General features: G+C 41.5%; 1 protein-coding gene across 2 annotated transcripts; it reads left to right on the forward strand.

The window, feature by feature from the left end:
* Positions 1-7,798: 7,798 nt before the first annotated feature.
* On the forward strand, positions 7,799-17,751 carry LOC115133744 (ras-like protein family member 11A-like). 2 transcript variants are annotated; one of them, XR_010464547.1, is made up of 6 exons: positions 7,799-8,406; positions 9,262-9,318; positions 10,511-10,593; positions 12,290-12,460; positions 12,705-15,264; positions 15,309-17,751. XR_010464547.1 is itself a non-coding variant. In XM_029667228.2 (5 exons), exons 1-5 carry the CDS (start codon positions 8,259-8,261, stop codon positions 13,005-13,007), a joined length of 762 nt encoding a protein of 253 aa, XP_029523088.1. In that variant the 5' UTR covers positions 7,799-8,258; the 3' UTR covers positions 13,008-17,751. The 2 variants fall into 2 exon arrangements, 1 of the variants encoding a protein (XP_029523088.1); XM_029667228.2 differs by having other exon boundaries at positions 12,705-17,751.
* Positions 17,752-22,640: the final 4,889 nt, after the last annotated feature.

Genomic DNA, 22,640 nt, shown 5'->3' on the forward strand with positions numbered 1-22,640 from the left:
TAATCTAGGCCGCAGTGAAAATGTAATTTGAATAATGGCGCAAAAGTCCTGTGATTTGACTGTTTAATTCGATTTGGATCAGTTGTGGGACTACTCTCAAAAATTTATAAATTCTTGCAGGCCAGGAAGACTGTATTTTTTACTTCCTCCCATAATAATGTGCCACATATGCTCCTGGCAGGCCCAGTTATTCAGGAAAGCTTAACATGTGCTCTGCCTCCTCTCCAATCCAAATGGCTATTCCTCGCGCACCGAGAACCTAGTGCTTTAATATAGCCTAAATATTTATCATTTCACTTTTAAAATCTATTACCTTTTATATGTGACATCAACACAACCAGTCACTGTGTTTTAATCTGATTAGGCTACTTCAATAGTCTCCTGTAGGCATACGTACATTCATCCAAAATATAACTTCAGCATCCTCAAAATGGCTTGACATGAACCAGGTTTCCATCCAACCTTTTTATGGAATAAAGTACCCTAGAAAATGTCAAGACATCATGAAAAAGCATGGAATTTATTAGGCTACAGATGAAATCAATTATAATGAACTTCAGAGGGTGGTGAAAGTGCACAGTGATGAGGTTGATGCTCCTTTCAATAGGTTTTATTCTGGTGACATGATGATCGATGCTTGGCTGCCATTTGACAGGTAAAAATAATCTAGCACTTTTGTCCATAATAATCTCATTGTGTAGTAGGCTATACCCACACTGTATCTGCAAGCTGTTGGCTAGAGCACACGTGGCAATACCAGAGTGGGCACATTCACTATACCTATGCAACATTTTTTTTGTAACAAAACCAAAACTCTGATTGGGAAATGCTCCAGGGTTTCCCTTAGTAATTCTGGCTTTTGGCTGATAAAAAATGAAATGCCAATAAATAAAATTGTGGTAGGCCAAATTGTAATTTAATATATGTTTTAATATTGTAGTGGAAGATTAGAAGGTTGTTCAGGCCAAATGCAGGCTACTGTGCCTTCCCTATTCAGGAAGGATGGAATTTTGAAACTTACATTTATTTATCATTTTTTTGAATCATTATTTTTGCTGTATATAATTGTTATTATTTTAAGACTATTTGTTAATTGAAACCAGTTTTTAAATATGCAAAACCTGTTCTGTTTAATTTTGTTAAGACATTTTCATTGGCTAAATTAAATTGATTTGTGTGCTCCATATTTAGTTTAAAATAGGTTTTAACTAGGTCTGTTGTAAAATAAATAACATCAGCCTATTTCTGTCATTTGTTGGGTATGGTAGGCACTTGCATTTGTTGCTAATTGCTGAAATATTGCCTGTTCTAAACTTTTGTGAAGGTTTAAACCAGTTCGTAATTGTTTTGTTTCATTATATTGAGCATTTTCTTTGGCTAAGTTAAGTTCCAACTGTAATGCTGTGTTTGCCGCAATATAATAGCCTGCTTTTGATATTATCCTAATAAAGTGTATACATTTTTGTGAAGATTTGGTGTGGTGTGGTGTGGCCATTATTAAGCTTTAGCAACTGCAAGCCTATGATAGGAAGGCAGTGCCTCACCAATGCTCCAACTTACTCTGACAGTTGAAATGGAGTTGAGGAAGAATGTTTCAGGCCTACCAGAGTTTCTCCTATAATCTAACAATATAATGCTTATCTTTATACAAAATATGCTAATCAAAAAATAACCAATGAACCTTCTTCTGTAAATCTATAACTATATAGCAGACTCAGTCACTGTGGTCGCATGCTGCTAGAATATCTCTATCTCTCTGGGGATAGGCATAAGCTTCTCTTCCTTTCTTTATACAAGCTATATCTTTTTTTTCTCATAATGCGCTTTACATGCGTTTACATGCAGATTTGACAATATTCACATAAAAATATGTTGCCAATTTGATGAAAACCTAGCTATAGACATCCTAAAAACTGTGGCAGGTGTGCTAGTCCAGTGTCACTTTGATTATGCCTGCACATCATGGTTCACCAGCAGCCCCAAATATCTAAAGAATAAGCTACCTATCAGGGTGAATATTTTCCCTGCATTTTACAAATGTTCCATTCCATTGGGTAAGTAAATGAAACTAGCTTGCAAGTTAATCTTTTTGAGTGTGGACTGTATTACTGTACTGTATTATACTGTATTACAGTACCAGTCACAAGTTTGGACACACCTACTCATTCAAGGGTTTTCTTTAATTTTTACTATTTTCTACCGAATAATAGTGAAGACATCAACACTATGAAATGACACATATGGAATCATGTAGTAAGCCAAAAAGTGTTAAATAAATGAAAATATATTTTATATTCTTCAAAGTGGCCACCCTTTGCCTTGATGACAGCTTTGCACACTCTTGGCATTCTCTCAACCAGCTTCACCTGGAATGCTTTTCCAACAGTCTTGAATGAGTTCCCACATATGCTGAGCACATATTGGCTGCTTTTTCTTCATTCTGTGGCCCAACGCATCCCAAACCATTTCAATTGGGTTGAGGCCGGGTGATTGTGGAGGCCAGGTTATCTGATGCAGCACACCATCACTCTCCTTCTTGGTCAAATACCCCTCACACAGCTTGGAGGTGTGTATTTTGGTCAATGTCCTGGTGAAAAACAAATGATAGTCCCACTAAGCGGAAACCAGACGGGATGACCTATCGCTGCAGAATGCTGTTGTAGCCATGCTGGTTAAGTGTGCCTTGAATTATAAATAAATCACAGACAGTGTCACCAGTAAAGCACCCCCACACCATCACACCTCCATGCTTCACGGTGGGAACCACACATGTAGAGAGCATCCGTTCACCTACTCTGCGTCTCACAAAGACACAGTGATTGGAACCAAAAATCTCAAATTTGGACTCATCGGACCAAAGGACAGATGTCCACAGGTCAAATGTCCATTACTCATGTTTCTATGCCCAAGCAAGTCTCTTCTTCTTATTGGTGTCCTTTAGTCATGGTTTCTTTGCAGCAATTCAACCATGAAGGCCTGATTCACGCAGTCTCCTCTGAACAGTTGATGGTGAGATGTGTCTGTTACTTGACCTCTGGGAATCATTTATTTGGACTGCAATTTCTGAGGCTGGTAACTCTAATGTACTTATTCTCTGCAGCAGAGGTAACTCTGGGTCTTCCTTTCCTGTGGCGGTCCTCATGAGAGCCAGTTTCATCATAGCACTTGATGGTTTTTGCGACTGCACTTGAAGAAACTTTCAAATTCTTGACATTTTCTGGATTGACTGACCTTCATGTCTTAGGGTAATGTTGGACTTTCGTTTCTATTTGCTTATTTGAGCTGTTCTTGCCATAATATGGACTTGGTCTTTACCAAATAGGGCTATCTTTTGTATACCACCCCTATATCATCAAGGCAACAGGTGGCTACTTTGAAGAATCTAACATATACTGTATTTTCATTTGTTTAACACTTTTTTGGTTATTACATGATTCCATATGTGTTATTTCACTGTTTTGATATATTCACTATTATTCTACAATGTAGAAAATAGTGAAAATAAAGAAAAACCTTTGAATGAATAGGTGTGTCCACACTTTTGACTGATACTGTATATGGAATGCAGTTACAAACCTCTTTCAAACCATGAACCTGGGAGAAAACATGTGATGCTGGTGCAGGACATGTGCCTACAAAGTTCATTTTAGGCTAGCGATTTAGATTTTAATTTGGAAATATAATAGGGCTTATTTTACATTTGTATAATTAGTACTCTGACACATGCACACCTTTTCATAATATTTCCCCTAATGTTGTGTGGCATGCCTACCTCCTCTTTCTCGTTTGTTGCTTCATTCCTTCCTCACTTTCAACAAATGTTTATTTGTCCTGATCTTCATCATTGTAATGACATGCTTGAATAATTATGCAGTAAGTCCTGGGGGGGTGTGGTATATGACCAATATACCGTGGCTAAGGACTGTTCTTATGCACAACGCAATGCGGTATGCCTGGATACAGCCCTTAGCCGTGATGTAATGGCCATATACAACAAAACCCCAAGGTGTGTTATTGCTATTATAAACTGGTTACCAAAGTATTTAATGTTTTGTCATACAGGTGTTATACAGTCTGATTTTAAAATTTTAAATGTTATTTATACCACATCTTTCAGCCAATCAGCATTCAGGGCTAGAACCACCCAGTTTATAATATAGAATTAGATGCCGATGGCTTTCTTTTCTCTTCACAAAGATTGAATGGTTACAGGTCTGAACAAAGAACTGCTCTAGCCTACCTCCATTCTGCATTCTCTCTTCTTTCAAACTCCCCAATTCTCAATTCTTTCAAACTTCCCTGCCCGTGGCTGTGAGTTCTATTGACTGAGGTACTTAACATTCACCAAACAAGAGCTTGCATCCCTCTTCCAATAGTCTATTAGTATAAGAAATGCTACAAATAAATTATTCCAGCAAGCCATTTCTAGTCTAGCTTTTCCTAAGACTCCAAGAGCTAAAGAGCATTTTTTTAAGGAGAGAGGACAGCAGAGCACCTGGTGCATATAGCGCAAGATACTGAGGCTATACATTAGAAGCTTATGCATAGCACATCATTCATTAGCTAAATATAAGGCTAAAAACTGCATTGAATTTATTACCTGAAATTATTACCTGAAGACGTAGGCTGGGACATACCCCAAACTTTTGAACGGTAGTGTAACTTGGAAATGACCTTGTTGTTGAAAGAAAATGATTTTTTTTGTCCATTAAAATAACATAAAATTGATCAGAAATACAGTGTAGACATTGTTAATGTTGTAAATGACTATTGTAGCTGGAAACGGCAGATTTTTTTAGTGGAATATCTACATAGGCGTACAGAGGCCCATTACCAGCAACCGTCACTTCTGTGTCCCAACTAGTTGAGTATCTGGAGCATCAGCATTTGTGGGTTCGATTACAGGCTCAAAATGGCCAGAAACAAATAACTTTCTTCTGAAACTCATCAGTCTGTTCTTGTTCTGAGAAATTAAGACTTTTCAATTAAAGAAATTGGCAAGAAACTGAAGATCTGCAACGCTGTGTACTACTCCCTTCACAGAACAGTGCAAACTGGCTCTAACCAGAAGAGAAAGAGGAGTGAGAGGCCCCGGTGCACAACTGAGCAAGAGGACAAGTACAGTACATTAGAGTATCTAGTTTGAGAAACAGATGCCTCACAAGTCCTCAACTGGCAGCTTCATTAAATAGTACCCGCAAAACACCAGTCTCAACGTCAACAGTGAAGAGGCGACTCCGGGGTGCTGGCCTTCTAGGCAGAGTTGCAAAGAAAAAGCCATATCTCAGACTGGCCAATAAAAAGAAAAGATTAAGATGGGCAAAAGAACACAAACACTGCACAGAGGAACTCTGCCTAGAAGGCATGCATTCTGGAGTCACCTCTTTACTGTATTTCTGATCAATTATATGTTATTTTAATGGACAAAGAATGTGCTTTAAAAAAAAATATATATATATATATATATATATATATATATATGTTTTTAGGTGACCCCAAACTTTTGAACCGTAGTATATCTGTCGATTTTAAACAGGATTATCTATTTTGGATATAATTTGAATGGGATTGAGGGAGAGAGAGAGAAAGACAATACACATGTGCACACTGATTTAAAGCAACATTGAAGTGATGTGCTGATTTAAATCTCAACAGCAAAAAATAAATTAACTTTCCAATTAAAAAATAACGTTCCCTCCAAAAGCCAGATAGAGATGTGTAAATTAGACTGGCATTTAGTCCTTATATTAGTGTAGCATACGCTGAAGCAAAGTAGGGACCTAAATGGAAATAAATTCCCAACTTTATTGTGCAATCCCGGTCACTTTTACAATTATTTGTGTAGATTTACAATACCAGTCATAAGTTTGGACACACCGACTCATTCCAGAGTTTTTCTTTATTTTTACTATTATCTACATTGTAGAATAATAGTGAAGACATCAAAACTATGAAATTACATATGAAATCATGTAGTAACCAAAAATGTGTTAAATCAAAATCATGGCAGCTTTGCACACTCTTGGCATTTGCCTTCATGGCAACTTTGCACACTCTTGGCATTCTCTCAACCAGCTTCATGAAGTACTCACCTGGAATCCATTTCAATGAACAGGTGTGCCTTGTTAAAAGTTAATTTGTGGAATTTATTTCCTTCTTAATGCGCTTGAGCCAATCAGTTGTGCTGTGACAAGGTAGGGATGGTATACAGAAGATAGCCCTATTTGGTAAAATACCAAGTCCATATTATGGAAAGAACAGCTCAAATAAGTAAAGAGAAACGAGTCCATCATTACTTTAAGATACGGTCAGTCAATACAAAAAAAAATGAATTCAAGGCACACTTAACCAGCATGGCTACCACAGCATTCTGCAGCGATACACCATCCCATCTGGTTTCCGCTTAGTGGAACTATCATATCAGGACAATGACCCAACACACCTCCAGTCTGTGTAAGGACTATTTGAATAAGAAGGAGAGTGATGGAGTGCTGCGTCAGATGGCCTCCACAATCACCTGACCTCAACCCAATTGAGATGCTTTGGGATGAGTTGGATCGCAGAGCATTCCAGGTGAAGCTGGTTGCGAGAATGCCAAGAGTTTGCCAAACTGTCATCAAGGCAAAGAGTTGCTACTTTGAAGAATATAAAATATATTTATTTGTTTAACACTTTTTGGCTTACTACATGATTCCACATCTGTTATTTCATAGTTTTGATGTATTTACTTTTATTCTAAAAACTCTTGAATGTGTCCAAACATTTGACTGGTACTGTAGTATTTTATTTATTTATTGACAAATAAAATCAATCAATCAATCCAAACTGTGCACTGGAAAATTGGTGAAAGAGACATCTGTTACAATACACCAAAAAATGTCATTGTCAAACCAAGCCTTCGATACTTGGTAAACCTTCAAGGAAGGGAGGGATGTATTTTCTATTTGTCTAGATTGACATAGTCTATTTGTTGTGGTGTTGAAAACAGAAACCATGTTATTGAAGTGTCTGAAGTCGGTATGTTTTGTTTATCGGTTGCGTGGTGGATTTGCACAGAAACCTATTGGGGTAAAATGTGTTGCATCTATTTTATATAATTATAAATATGGCAACAATATGATGATACTCTGACTCCCTCCTAGTTGACCATTGTCTGTAATCGGCTCTGATCGTGAAGTAATGAAACAGTCAGGGAGCGTGAGCTCAACTGCGGTGGTTGGCGAACCCTCAACCTTCTGGCCCGTAGCTCTGTGTGGCATCAACTGTGGTATTGTTATTTTTTCCTTCATTTAACTAGACGAGTCAGTTAAGAACAAATTATCATTTGCAATGACGGCCTAGCCCAGCCAAACGCAGACGACGCTGGGCCAATTGTGCGCCGCCAGATGTGATGCAGCCTAGATTTGAAACAGGGACTGCAGTGGCACCTCTTGCACTGAGCTGCCTTAGACAGCTGTGCCACTCGAGAGCTTATTTGTGAGTATTAACATCATTTTGATTTAATTCTGTGAGGCGGGAGGGTGTTACATTTATTTTACAGTACAAGGGAAGGGTGGTGTGAATATATATTTTTTATGTTGGGGAGGGGTGTGCATTTTTTTTATGACACCTTGAGTTGGTGAAGTATATGGATCCTACATGGCACCCTATTCCCTATATAGTGCACTACTTTGGTCCAGGGACCAGTAGGAATCTGGTCTGAAGTAGTGCACTATTATAGGCTACGGAATAGGGTGCCATTTGTGAGACAAAAACACGTGTTTCAGTTCGGAGTTGTGCCTCTTCAGCAACTCTAGCCTACTCATTCTTCTCTCTCATCCCTCTCCGGCTGCTCTGTCTCTCTTCTCTCACTAGACGAACCACTGCTGCGGGCTCTGGAACAGGAGGGATAGACTTGTCTAGGCTACTCTAACCCCTTTGGCTTATGTGGACTATTTGGTGCTCTGTCTCGGTATACTTAGCCGATGTGAAATAACCGGGACAATATAAAAGCTACGGTCAAATAACGGTTCTGGTCAGGGTGCGCCAAAATCACTGGATTCTGTCAACTTGTTGCGCACTCAATAAAGTGGAACTACAAGTGGTAGTTAGAATTGTTTCGAGTAGCAGCCAAAGTGGACGATTATAATTTCAGTTATCATCATGGGCGAGACACACTAAGCCTCAGCTCCCGAGGCTCAGGATTGTTTTAGCAGTGGGGGGACGAAGACGAAGAGAGAGGCACGGCATTCCCAGACTGGACCGATAAGGACTCCTAAATGCGTCTTCCTGTTGACCCGACAACAATGAATAGTGGTTCTAGCAACTTTCTGCTAGTTCCAATACAGGAGTATCCCGTTCTAGACTGCGTACCCAACAAAAACGTCAAGATCGTGGTTTTGGGAGCGAGCAACGTGGGGAAAACAGGTAGGAGAGCAAGCTTTACGAGAAGTGTGCAAATGTAGTCTGAATCGCACCGTTGTCGTGAAAGTCCGGAGGTTTTTAATGTCCGACTCTTTGAATGAATCTATCGAGGTTTATTAATCGGGTCCTAATATAAAATGTATGCTAGAATGGAAATACTTTATTTGCATCAGTTTGGCACAAACGGATTGGCCATACAAGTAGCCTATATAGCCTATACAAATTTCGATTTTGGAAAAATGTCTACTTATTAATATTTTCACCTAAATATGTTATTATGTATTTGGGATAGGCTACACACGGGTGTGCCAGTTGAACAGTGAGAGGTAAACAATCTCGCCAGGGGGCGACGTATACGTTCACAGACTAGACCAGGACAGACAGGCTGAGCGCATGTCCCAAATGGCACCCTATTCCTTATTAAAGTGACCTACTTTTGAAAAGTAGTTGCAGTACAGAGGGAAGAGGGTACTATTTGGTTTAGGATGAAGACAGCCTATGCCAACTAAGGAGCAGGCTATGTCAGCAGTGAAAAATATACAGTATGTAGCATGCAGTATTCTCTTACAGCGACTATAACAGATGTGTGGCCTTCTAGTATTCTTCTCAAGGTGTTTATATATTTTTTTAAATCATTTAGTAGACACTCTTATCCAGAGCAATTTAAAGGAGTAATTAGGGTTAAGTGCCTTGATCAAGGGTACATCGATATTTTCCCATGTTTAGGATGTTGTTGGCCTATGCCAACTAGGAGTACAGTATTCTTCAATGGCAACTGTGAAAATATGTAGTCAACTACATTATTATTCTCAAAGTGTTTCTCATTTGAGACTATTCTTCTCCTTGTTTCATTCACAGCGTTGATAGTCAGGTTTCTGACTAAGAGGTTCATCGGGGACTATGAGGCAAACACAGGTAAGGTTTTATCATTTTAACAGTCCCATTCATATAAAATACACACACACACACACACACACACACACACACACACACACACACACACACACACACTCACCCACCTACCACTTATGCTGCTGCCATACGGTTTATTATTATCATTATTCATCCTGCTACCAGTGTGACATGGCGAGGTTGGACCCAGGTGCAGAGAAGAGACTAAACGAGGAATCAGTGGTTAAGGATAAACATAATACTTTACTAAGAACGGGAGCCACAGGATCCCAGTACACTTGGAAAAAACAACAAACACTAAGTCTCGAAAACTCACTCAGGAAACGACCGCACACAGTAAACAATTCAAGCTTCTGCAAAGTACAACAGAAAACACAGCTCTTTTAACAGGGAAATCAGAATGAGTAATAGAAAACACCTGAGTGTCGTTATTGTCTCTAGAATGGTCTCTATTGCCCTCTGGTGACAGGTGGAACCATGACAACCAGTCACTTTCTCCTAATCCCCTCTTACATGTACATATTTATCTCAAATTACTCCAGTATCCCTGCGTAATATGCATAATCTTGTACATTTGTTATTGCCACTCACCCTATATGTATGTTATATTTGTGTTTTTCTTTGTTATGTATATTTATTTTCGTATTAGTTATACTATTTTGATATTGATTACTGCACTGTTGGGTAGAGCTTGCAAGTGAAGCATTTCACTGTACTCGTGCATGTGACAATAAAACGTGAACTCGTCATTTCACATTGTTATAACCTTGTAAGAACCCCATACTAGTTTACTACACATTTAGAAACAATTTCACTTATAAACACCCAGTGAAAAGCCTGAGCTGGCGCACACCCAACAAAGTTAGTACAAGTGCTGACTAATGGCGAGTTAACTGTAGGCTCTAAAAATAAAGAGAGTCACACACTCTATAGGCTCCCAGTAATTTATTGGATAAACACCAACGTTTCGGCATCCCCGTGTAGGGCACTATACAGGGCACTAAACAGTGAAGTAGGCACTGTGATGCTGAGACGTTAGTGGTTTACCCAATAAATGTCTCTCTTTATTAACTTATACTGTAAACACCCCACCCTAATAATACAGGCAACTTATACATTTTACATCTGTTTTACATTTGTTGCATAGCAATCCATTGTGCATAGTCAGTAATGTTTTGCTTATCTCTGTCCCCAGGGGCCCTGTACTCCAGAAAGATCAATCTAGATGGAGAACAGGTTTCACTACAGGTTCAGGACACGCCCTGCGTCTCTCTACAGGTCGGTCTCTCTCTCTCGCCACACAAGGCCTGAGTCCCAAATAGCACATTAAGGAATGGGAAAGGGAAAGTGGGGATACCTAGTCAGTTGTACAACGGAATGTGTCTTCTGCATTTAACTCAACCTCTGAATTCAGAGAGGCGGGGGGGGGGGGGGCTGCCTTAATCGACATCCACGTCTTCGGGGGCCCGGGGAACTGTGGGTTAACTGCCTTGCTCAGGGGCAGAACAACAGATTTTGATCCAGCACTCTTTTCTATATGGTGCACTACTTTTCAAATCAAATGACATTTTATTAGTCACATCACATACACAGTTTAAAGCAGGCATAAAAGGTGCAGTGAAATGCTTATGTGCAAGCTCCCTCAACAATGCAGCACATCAGTCAATAACATTAAAAACAATAAAAAGAGTCAAGTCAAAAATAACAAGTAATGGAAGTAATAAGAGAGGTAGCATAGTAATAATGGACTGTATTACACTGTATTTACAAATGTAAAGTGGGCAGTGACTTGTTCACACAGTGGAATACTGTAAATAGTATATAATAGAACAGCAACATTGATTGTGTTGTATGTGTGTGTGAGTGTGTGTGGGTGCTTGGGGTGTGTGTGTGTGTGTGTGTGTGTGTGTGTGTGTGTGTGTGTGTGTGTGTGTGTGTGTGTGTGTGTGTGTGTGTGTGTGTGTGTGTGTGTGGGGTTTTGTGAGGGTTTTGCTTAGTCAGTGCAAATAATGTCTACGGTGCAGATTGTCTCTTAGGTGCAAATAGTCACAGGTACAAGTCTGTGCAGGAGTCAGTTAGGGTCAGCTGTTCAGCAGTCTAATGGCCAGGTGGTTGTAGCTGTCTCGGAGCCTGTTGGTCCGAGATGTGATGCTCCGATACCGCTTGCCAAATGATAACAGAGTGACTGGAGTCTCAGGCATTATGGAGCCTTATGGGCCCTGGTCTCCATAGGGAGTATGGTGCCATTTGGAACACAGCCCCTGTATCTCTCTACAGGTAACTCCTAGTCCTCTCTACAGTCTAAGGGTGTATGTAACCAGACCTGGGTCAAATATATGTGAAATCCTTTCAAATGTCAAGTACTTTAAATTACTTGCCAAGTCTCCCATGGGAAATAGGTTTTCTGACCTCCATGGGACTTTCTGGTTCAATAAACAAAAAGTTACTCTAAATAAAACAGTATCTCAGTTTGCACTTTTGGGACTATTACATTGTATTGACTCCATCGCAAAAAGGTGTTTGACATACACACGGTAGCTTATATATTTTATCCCGGTCTGGATATAACAAGTGGAAACATCTTATTTACAGTTCATCACTAGTTCACTACCAGTAAGAAGTTATGATGTTACAGTAGAACAGGCCTACATCCAGTATCAGGGCATATCTCAATTATTCTTCTCCCTCCTAAAGTGGTTTTTGATAATTCAGTGCCAGGCCTAAGGGAGGCTTCCGTTCATTTATCAAACTCACTTCCACCACCCATTCAAAGGCCTGGTCTTGTAAACAGACTATACCTGAGATAAAGAGTGTGTGTTGTCTTTCTGTCTGCTCCATAATCCCATAATAATAACCGTGCAGACTACTGTAGGAGTTCGGATAAACACATCACTAGCTACATACCACTGACTTTCCCTCTTTCTTTCCTCTCATCTACCCCTTACCCCTTTCCTCCCCCCACCCTTCCATCCAGGACGATGCAGAGGGACTTTATTGTCAGGAGCAGATCAACAGGTCTATCTACTGGGCGGATGGATACGTCCTGGTCTTTTCCATCACAGATCACAGCAGCTATAGAACCATCCAGCCTCTCTACCAGCACGTCAGACGCATCCACCCTGCAGGGAATATACCTGTCATACTGGTGGGTCTGACCGTTATATTACATCTATTAGTAACGGGAGCTGGATCCTATTATTATTAGTATTATTAGTATTTAACTATACAGTATCTGTTACCCATCTATTACATCCGTGTCCATAGCGATACATTAAATTATATGTCATATGTCCTCGTCATACTGGTGGCTCGATAACCTTTATTTTATCTGGAAGTATTTCTGGACATTGCCTTAACATTGGTCTAATCCATCTCTCATCTCCTCCCAGGTGGGCAACAAGAGTGACCTCCTCCGTGCCCGCCAGGTGCCAGCCGATGAGGGTGAGACTTTGGCAGCCTCTCTGGGTGGTGCGTATTTCGAGGTCTCTGCCCGGGAGAACCACGAGGGGGTCCACTCCGCCTTCCTGCACCTCTGTGGCGAGGTGAGCCGAGCGCTGGGCGGGGGGAACGGGGAGAAGAGGAGAGGGGGGCTGCACCTAGCCCGGCCTAAGTCCCCCAACATGCAAGAGCTCAAAAGAAGGTTCCGACAGGTGCTCTCTTCCAAGGGGAAGTCTTCCGCTACCACGCTGTGATGATAATGGAAAAAAAGAGATGGTTCTGGTTCTGACGGTTCTAGTTCTGGTTCCAGAATTGGAATTATGGATTTAGCCCAGTTAACTCTCTTGTGATGTCATTGTATGAGAATGAATGTAACAGTTTCAGTTGGAACACAGAGAAGAGATAAACGGTTCTATATTCTATTTCATTCTATTGGAATGGAACATTGAGATAAGGAAATCTATATTCCACTTGCGGGAAGGAATGGCACAGAGACAGCAAGACCAAACGCTTCCAACAACGGAGTGGGCTTCGTTGGTATGTGACGTCAAGAAGCCTGTCTGCCGATTCAACCAATGGTGACTGAGGAGACTGAAAAACAGACTACGACTGACAGGTCTAACGGACCATTCGTTGGCTTCTCTGAGATCGCTATTCGTACTAAGCGATTATGCAGTAGTCAACTCTCCTTGCTTTTGATACATTTGTATTTAAAGAAGGTAATCTAAAATAAACTGTACCCAGAGGCAAAGAAAAATTATGTTGGCATCACAGATTACCTATAATGAAGGGACACTTTCTCTCTAATGGCATTCTATGAGCCCTGGTCAAAGGTTTTGCTCTAGGCTATATTATAGTAGAGTGCCATTAGAGATTGAACCTATGTATTTTCTCAATGAAACATTTCAAATGGACGGGCCATGCTTAATTCAATTGAATTGCTAAAAAATGCACTCAACCACAGTCCTTGACATCCTGGTCTGTACTAATCTATACCAGCTTGGTTCCCCTGAACAGTCACGAACCACAGGATCAGTTTACCCTACCCCAACCCTAACTTCAACCACCATGAAGGCAATAGATAAAACTGACCACAGACCAGTTCTTAGGGGAAACTCCATCCTACATCAAACCACTGTGATGCCTATGGCTGCAAAAGTCGGTTGGAAGATTCCTGGAATCAGGGGGGAATAAGCAGGACACTTTGAATCCTTCAACCAGAATTTCAGAAAAACCTGGGAATTATTGGCAAAATAGAGGAATTTTGCAACCCTCAGGCCCCTTTAAGGTAACACATGTGGAGGCTCTATGTCCTACATATGTATCTTTCTGTCTGTTTTTTTATGAGTCTGGAAAGGGAGAGACTTGGGGTGAGTTCTAAATGGCACTGTATTCCCTATATAGTGCACTACTTTTGACCAGGGCCCATCAAAAGGAATGCACTATATAGGGAACAGGGTGCCATTTGGGATGCAACCACGAGTTCTCATGACCTTTCACCTCTATCTGCTGCGTCAGAGTTTAACACACACCAGAGCAGGGATCACCCACTAGATTCAGCCGCAGGCTGATTTTTTTTCTTGAGCGAATGGTCAGGGGGCCGGAACAAAATTACAAATAATTTGAAAAACGCAAATGCTGTAGACCGCAAGACTCCTAAACAGATATAATATATCAAACCTTGTTTACATTTGTATACAATCACATATATACAGTATCTCTGTTATGTGTGGGAATACTTTGGAACGGATTTCCAAAATTAAAATCACTTGGAGCTGATTTGCTGGTGTTTTTAATCTTTTATGTCCATCAATAAAAGTAAAATATATTTTTGGGACCCAGAAAACTCCAGTTGGGGAACCCTGCACCAGAGGTAAGGGAGTGCCCAGTTCCCCCAGAACTCTGAAACCTTGAGGTAGTTGTTTCCCTTGCTCTTTGGAGCGATAGGTAACGATGCTTCATGGGTGACTGTTGTCAATGTATTCAGAGGGTCCTTGGTTTGAGCCCAGATTGGGGCAAAGAGCGGGACGGAAGCAATACTGTTACATTGATGCTGTTGACCCGGATCATTCAGTTGGGCTCTGCCCAGCAGCTGGGGTTGCTACGGAGAAGGAGGAGGTCAAAGGGGGGGTGAATGTAACCGGTGTGAAATGGCTAGCTAATTAGCGGTGCACACCAGTAGCGTTTCAATCGGTGATGTCACTTGCTCAGAGTAATTGTTTCCCTTGCTCTGTACTGACTGCGGCTTTTGTGGAGCGATAGTGGGAGGCAAGTTATTGATGTGTTCAAAGGGTCCTTGATTCGAGCCCAGGTTGGGGCAAGGAGAGGGACGGATGCAAGACTGTTACACACAACCAGAAGAGAGACGCAGAAATGACAACACACTAGGACGCCAGGGGTACAGTGCTCTGATAATGAGAAATTCCTCGGCACCTGGAATTTTTCTTTGCGAGTCTGGTCGTTGCCCCCAACCTCCTCCGTTAAACACTTTCTAAATGTAATCCTTTACAGGTACTAATGTAATCCTTTACAGGTACTAATGTAATCCTTTACAGGTACTAATGTAATCCTTTACAGGTACTAACTTAAACTCACTCACTTTTGGACATTGCCTTGGTTCGTACAATTGAACCTCATTTTAGCGCCCCAAAAACGTAATACTTCCAGATCAACTGTAATGTCAATTCCAATGTAAAGCACAATTTCTCCCCTTTCTAACAAAATTAATGACATGACCTCTAAGCTGCCCGTTTCTGCATTATTCAAGCAGGCAATGAGCTCCGTCGGGTCTTTTTTTAAAATGGCGGGTGGGGAAGCGAAACTAATGCGTGGTAGTGAGAAGGAGAGGAGATGTGTGGGGAAATTGCACTCGATCTGTCCAACTTATCACCTTACCGCCTCTAAAATGTAAATAAAACACGATAAAGAGTTTACATAATGTGTCATTACATACCTATTTGAAGGTTTGTGTCGAATTTGACTCGGGTTTTTAGGGCGGTGCTAAAGTGATCTTCAGAAGTAAACAGCGGCTCTGGGAGTCATGATCGCTTACAGTGATGACGCAAAAAATGACTAGGTATCCCCCCTTACCCCCGTCACTGTCCATTTCTTGTTTTTAAACGATGAGAGAAGTGCTACACCTGGTGGAGAGAGATTGTAAGACAGAAATAGTTGCTATGTGCGTGCTGTACGTTACGGCATGACACGTCACGATGTAACGAAGGGTCAGTTTCTTTCAACTTTTCTCCAATACTAAAACGCCATTACCACGTCGATCAATGCTTGAATAGAAACGTAGTTCACACCCCAGACTTTGAAGTCAACACAGTCGCTACAGTCCCATTCGTTTTCTTTGCAGCCTCGTTTGAATGTCGCGGTTGCGCACATTTGTACAGAATGGGGTGAGTTTACGTTAGTTACCTGTCCAAAATTGCCATCAGTAACTTCACTTACATTTTACATGTAGGTTTTAGTCATTTAGCAGACGCACTTATCCAGAGAGACTTAGTTGGTGCATTCATCTTAAAGGGATACTTCAGGATTTTGGCAATGAAGCCTTTTATCTACTTCCCCAGAGTCCGATGAACTCATGAATACCATTTGTGAAGTAGATAAAGGGCTTCCTTGACAAACTTCCTTCCCGAAGTATCCCTTTAGCCCTTTCCTGCAGTCAAATGACCAAATCACCCACTAGTGGCCTCATGGGCGAAACGTTATTTATATTTGTCATATCTGTCCCTTTGTTATATTTCAGTCTTCTGTGATATATAAAGTGTAATATCGGGATGCAAACTCAAAATGGAATACATTTCAACTCTATTTCTGACATGGTACAGGTGTTCTAAGCCCATAACCATGTGAGTGAGTAGATTCAAAGTAGATTTGTTGAAGACTACCAAGAACCACTCTGTGACACTGATTTAGCCCACTGCAGTAAATTAAGATAGCTAGGTGAGACAATGTCTTTGCTGGTAACGTAACTGATTACAGTCCCAATTTAAAAAAATAATCAGATGACATGTAAACTCCCCAACCCTAAACGCACACACACACACGCACACACACTTCAAAACCTTTTAACCCCTTGAGCCCTGGCCTTTAACCTATAAAATTAATCAGTATGTGGCAGTACAAGGATTCATCTCACAGTGGTGGCTGACCGAGTATCGCTATACAGTCCTATACAGGGACCAAACGGACTGAAACGGTGCCTTTTTATTTTCAGTTTTCCGCTGAGTGCCCTATTAAACAAGACACTGATGTTTGAGATGTAGTTTAGAAATGCAAATAAAGAAAAAATGAGAGAGAAGTAATTGACTGGATTCTTAATGTCCTTCTCTTCCTGTCTCTGAGTATTTAAGCTCCCTGACTACTTCCACCCCCCCCCCCCCCCACACACACACACATCTGAGAGGGCATGAAGTACATGAGGATGGCTGGTGGGTGGTCTGTAGGGGGTTGTCAAACACCTTAAACAGCTTCTTCCTGCAATATAGAGCCATAATCATTATGCTTCATTCTATGACAAACATATGTTTATTTTCTGCATATCTAAGCATACCTCTTGAGTGGTGTATATATTTTTTTTAAATAAACTGAATATGCTTCTCTGCTAAAATCTTGGTCAAAGATTGAAAGGAATGTGAGTTTTATTCAGTATATTTATTTATTGTGTCACGCCCTGACCTTAGAGAGCCTTTTATTTCTCTATTTTTGGTTAGGTCAGGGTGTGATTAGGGTGGGCATTCTAGGTTTTCTGTTTTCTATGTTTTCTATTTCTTTGTTGTTTTAGCCATGCGTGGTTCCCAATCAGAGGAAACTGTCTATTGTTGTATCTGATTGGGGGTCATATATAAGTTGTGATTTTCAGTTTGGGTTTTGTGGGGAGTTATTTTCTGTTTAGCTGTTTTGTTGCCTGACAGAACTGCGCACTTTCGTTTTTTCTACTTTGTTATTTTGTTGCGGGGTGTTCAGTTTATTAAAAATCATGAAAGCCTACCACGCTGCACCTTGGTCTTCATTTAACGACGGACGTTACATAACTCCCCACCACAAAAAGACCAAGCAGAGTGGTCAGAAGGAATGGACGTGGGAGGACATCCTGAATGGTAAAGAATCCTGGACGTGGGAGGAGATCCTGGCTGGGAGGGATCGCCTCCCATGGGAGCAGACGGAGGCAGCAAGGAGGGAGCAACCATACAAGGGGTCACGGCTAGCACGGAGGTCACGGCTAGCATGGAATCCCGAGAGGCAGCTTCAAAAACAAATGGGGGGGGGGGGGCACGGGGAGATTGGTGGAGGTAGGGTTTAGACCTGAGCCAACTCCCTGTGCTTACCGTGGGGAGCGTGTGACCAGTCGGGCACCGTGTTATGCGGTGATGCGCGCCATGTCTCCAGTGCGCAGTCACAGCCCGGTGCGCTATATTCCAGCTCCCAAGAATTGGCCGGGCAAGAGTGGGCATCCAGCCAGGAGTGATGGTGCCGGCTCAGCGCTCCTGGCCTCCAGTGCGACTCTTCGGCCCAGGATATCCTGTGCCGGCTCTGTGCACTGTGTCTCTGGGCCGTCTGCAAAGCCCAGTGCGTCCTGTGCCATCCAGCCAGGACGGGTTGTGCCAGCGCTACGCTTGAGACCTCCAGTGCTCCTCCACAGCCCAGTGTATCCAGTGCCTACTCCACGCACCAGGCTTCCAGTGCATCTCCCCAGTCCGGTGAGACCTGTTCCGGTTCCACGTACCAGACCTCCAGTATGTCTCCCCAGCCTGGTAAGCCCTGTGGCAGCTCCACGCACCAGGCTTCCAGTACATCTCCTCAATCCGGTGAGACCTGTTCCGGGCTCCAAGTACCAAGCCTCCAGTGATAATCCATGGCACGAAGCCTCCAGTGATGATCCATGGCCCGAAGCCTCCATTGATGATCCATGGCCCGAAGCCTCCAATGATGATCCATGGCCCGAAGCCTCCAGTGATGATCCATGGCACAAAGCCTACAGTGATGATCAATGGCCCGAAGCCTCCAGTGATGATCCATGGCACGGAGCCTCCAGTGATGATCCATGGCCCGAAGCCTCCAGTGATGATCCATGACACGAAGCCTCCAGTGATGATCCATGGCACGGAGCCTCCAGTGATGATCCATGGCACGGAGCCTCCAGTGATGATCCATGGCACGGAGCCTGCAGTGAGGATCCAGGGAATGGAGTCTCCAGCGACGGTCCCCAGTCAGGAGCCTCCTCCTTCATTTAACGACAGACGTTACATATTGCATGCTTTTCTAAAGTTTACCAATCTTGCCAGCAGGCATCCCAGCTAAGATAGTTAGACAAGCTATCTACTCTACATTTATAGCCTGCAATGGCTTCTTGATAGCTACTTATGAGGTTGAGAGATTGGTAACTTATCTGAGCTAGCTAAACCCAACTTCATAAAATTGTAGTATTCGAGAGAAACCTATATATATATACAAAAACCTATATATTTGTTTTTAACAGGACAATCTGATACGTTATATTTGAGGTTTTCTCCCAAATGGAACCTTATTCCCTACATAACCCTATGGACCCTGGCTGTCAGAAGTATTGCACTACATGGAGAATAGGCTATGGTCAATAGGGTGCCATTTGGGAGGCAACCGTACTCTTATTTCCCTCCAAGTGTGCCTGAATACCTTTAGTCCACCCAGTCTACCAGATGAGCCAAACAGTAGCAACATTGCCCCAGCCCACCATAGAAGAAGAGCAGATAGTAGCAACATGGCCACAGCCCACTATAGAAGAAGAGCCTGACAGTAGTAACATGTCCCCAGCCCACCATAAAAAAAGAGCTCTGCAAGCCTCTTCTTCTAGCTCAGTGCATCTTCCTGTCTTCAGAATAGTGGACTTGCACAACAGGGTCAAATCTGTCATGGATATCACTAGCTAGGACACACTGTTCCTTCTCTGTGTGTGGATGTGTTTAACTATTCTTGTGGGGACCAGAAGTACAAGCTGTACAAGACTGTGTGTGTGTGTAATGGTCTCTGGCATGGCCTGATGTTGGGGTTAGGGCTATGGTTTGGGGAACGCTTAAAACAGAATAATAATACAAAACTATACTCTATTACCATCAGGTACCATCAGTATTCTCACGGCTTGCTTAGAGCATTGTGAAGTGCGGTGGCACAGTGGCCTGAGCAGCGTGCTTCGGCTCCGAGCATCACAAGTATTTTATTTTTTAAATTTGGTGAGCACCGAGCTAGGCACGTATCAACATTCTCAGGACCTTTTCAAATGTCTGAAATCAAAGTTTATTTATAGTGATCAGGCTGGCTGCCTAGGGCCTTATCTGAGTTGCTTTGTTTCAATAGTGCCACAAAGAATACACTGTATACACATTATATATACAAAAGTATGTGGACAAGACAAAATCATTTATAACTGAATTTTTCCAGAACAATATAGGTTCAACAAATCCCCTTATTGTTTGGGTTACCTTTAAATATACCTTCAGAGATCATTCAATATTCATCAATAATAAGAAGAAGAAAGCATTTCTCTCTAATGAGACAAGAATAACAAGGGAAATACATGAACAAATAGTGTTATGCGGAGTGGAACAGGGGAACACAAGAGCAGACTCAGACGGGGAGACTGGGATGAAGTAACCAAATGTATTTATTGAAACACAGGTGGGAGATGGAGTACAGGTCAGGGGAAGCTCGGGCTGGTTGCTGGAAACCAGGTGTGGAGGCTGAGGCTGGAGTGAGAGGGTTTGAGACAGGGTAAGCAGGTCCAGAGGGGAATCCAAGGGAGTAGTAGAGTGGGGAATCCAGGACAGAGACGCAGGATGATGAGACGTGGGACAAGAGACAGGGACCAGAGTCAGAGCGGGCAGAATGAGCAGAGATTACGATCTGGCAGCATGGAAGTGGCAAGGCTGAGTATTTGTAGAGTTCTTCATTGTGGAACAGGTTGCAGCTGGTGGGGATCTGCTCTGACTCCAGCACACCTGTCTCCGCCCACACAATCCCACACACACAGAGAGAGGGAGAGAGTACCGGGGGAGTGGCAGCAGGTCAAGGATACACAGGATGAGCATTAGAGGGCATTGCAGGAACCGATGTGACAAATACTACAGGTAGATAGCAATGAAACGGTACTACAAAGATACAAAATAAGTTAGAGTAAAAGCAAAAAAACTAGAGGAACTTATTCAAGAATGACCTAACGTAATCTATTACAAACATAAAGCAAACCGGATGGAATATGGAGAAAAATGCACCAAATTCTTCCTGAATCTCCAACTCAGTAACACTACCAAAAATAATTAGCAAAAACTAGTTACTAAAAATGGAGTCATCTAAGATTTTCCAAATTATATTTTAAAACAGGAAGCTAAATATTTTAAGCAGATGTTCTCTTTTCCATCTCCCCCTCCCGCTCTCAATGACGATTACTGTAAGGAATTCTTTCCAAAAAGTAAAAAAAATGGAAAAGTAACGAACATCCAAAAAGATCAGTGCAAAGGCCAACTGACAAAGTATTACATTTTTATTAACTTTTTGAGGCTATTGAATCCTTTCAGTCTGTAAAAACCCCAAGGCTTGATGGCATACCTTTTTTATATACTCAAAGCTCCATGTTTGGGCTTATTTTAACTACTCGTATAGATATTTTGGTCTTTCAGGTACACAGCAGGAAGGTCTGATTTTTCTATTATTAAAACAAGACCCGGATGGCAAATATATAAAATAAAAACTGGAGGCCTCTTACAGTTCAATATTGTGATGCAAAAATACGAAATGCATAGCACTCAGAAATAAAACGGTTTACCAGATATTGTTCATCCTGATCAGGGAGGTTTTTTACATGGACGATACATTGGAGATAATATACGACAATTACTAGAAATAATAGAACAGTATGAAACATCTAAGAAGCCAGGCCTGGTATTTATAGCCAGTTCTTCGATAAAGTAAGACTGGATTTTATTTATAAATGCCTGGATTTTTAAAAGTTCGATGAGTCTCTTATAAAACGGGTAAAAGTAATATATATCAACCCCAGGTGTAAAATAGTAAATAGCGGCTAATTCTCAGAGTTTTGAATTGTCAAAATGAGTTAAACGAGGGTGTCTGCTGTCACCATATCTATTCGTTATGGCCATCGAAATGCTAGCTATTAAAATCAGATCAAATAACAACATTAAAGGATTAGAAATTCAAGGCTTAAAAACAAAGGTGTCCATGTATGCCGATGACTCAAGTTTTATATTAAGTCCGCAATCTAGATCCCACTAGAACTTTTCTGGACACCAAAGTGTACAGTGTTACGTATTGGATCTTTAAAAAATACAACTTTTACATTACCCTGCAGTTTACCTATAAAATGGTCTGACGGTGAAGTAGACATACTTGGTATTCATATCACAAAAGATATAAATGAGCTCTCCACAATGAATTTCAATAGAAAACTAGTAAAAACAGCAACCATGAGAGGTAAAAAATTGCACTGATTAACTCCTTAGTCATATCTCAATTTACTCACTTACTTATCACGCTGCCTACTCCTAATGATTTGTTTTTCAAATCATATGAGCAGAAAATATCTTGCTTTGTCTGGGATGCTAAACCAGACAAGATAATATGTGCCTATATATATACAGAATATGAACTGGGTGGGTTGAGATTATTAAATTTAAAGCAGTAAACCTCTCTCTAAAACCTTCACTTATACAAATGTTTTACCTGAACCCAGAGGCGCAACTTTGGTTTTAGAAGTGGGGGGACATAATTATTATCCAGTCAGACAAACAGCCTACCCAACCACTCGGAGGAGTCCACATGTTCCTAAAGCACTCTGTTGCCTCATTTTGTATCACATTCCAATGATAAAATTGGGGGGGGGACAATTT

The sequence above is a fragment of the Oncorhynchus nerka genome, linkage group LG8 (genome assembly GCF_034236695.1).
Source record: "Oncorhynchus nerka isolate Pitt River linkage group LG8, Oner_Uvic_2.0, whole genome shotgun sequence".
NCBI classification, from domain to species: Eukaryota; Metazoa; Chordata; class Actinopteri; order Salmoniformes; family Salmonidae; genus Oncorhynchus; species Oncorhynchus nerka.

What these genes read in the sequence shown, in the direction of transcription:
- LOC115133744 (XM_029667228.2), top strand. Translation starts at nt 8,259, where the DNA reads ATGCGTCTTCCTGTTGACCCGACAACAATGAATAGTGGTTCTAGCAAC. An exon ending in GGACTATGAGGCAAACACAG is followed by an intron (nt 9,319 to 10,510) that starts GTAAGGTTTTAT and finishes CTCTGTCCCCAG; the next exon opens with GGGCCCTGTACTCCAGAAAG. An exon ending in GGAATATACCTGTCATACTG is followed by an intron (nt 12,461 to 12,704) that starts GTGGGTCTGACC and finishes ATCTCCTCCCAG; the next exon opens with GTGGGCAACAAGAGTGACCT.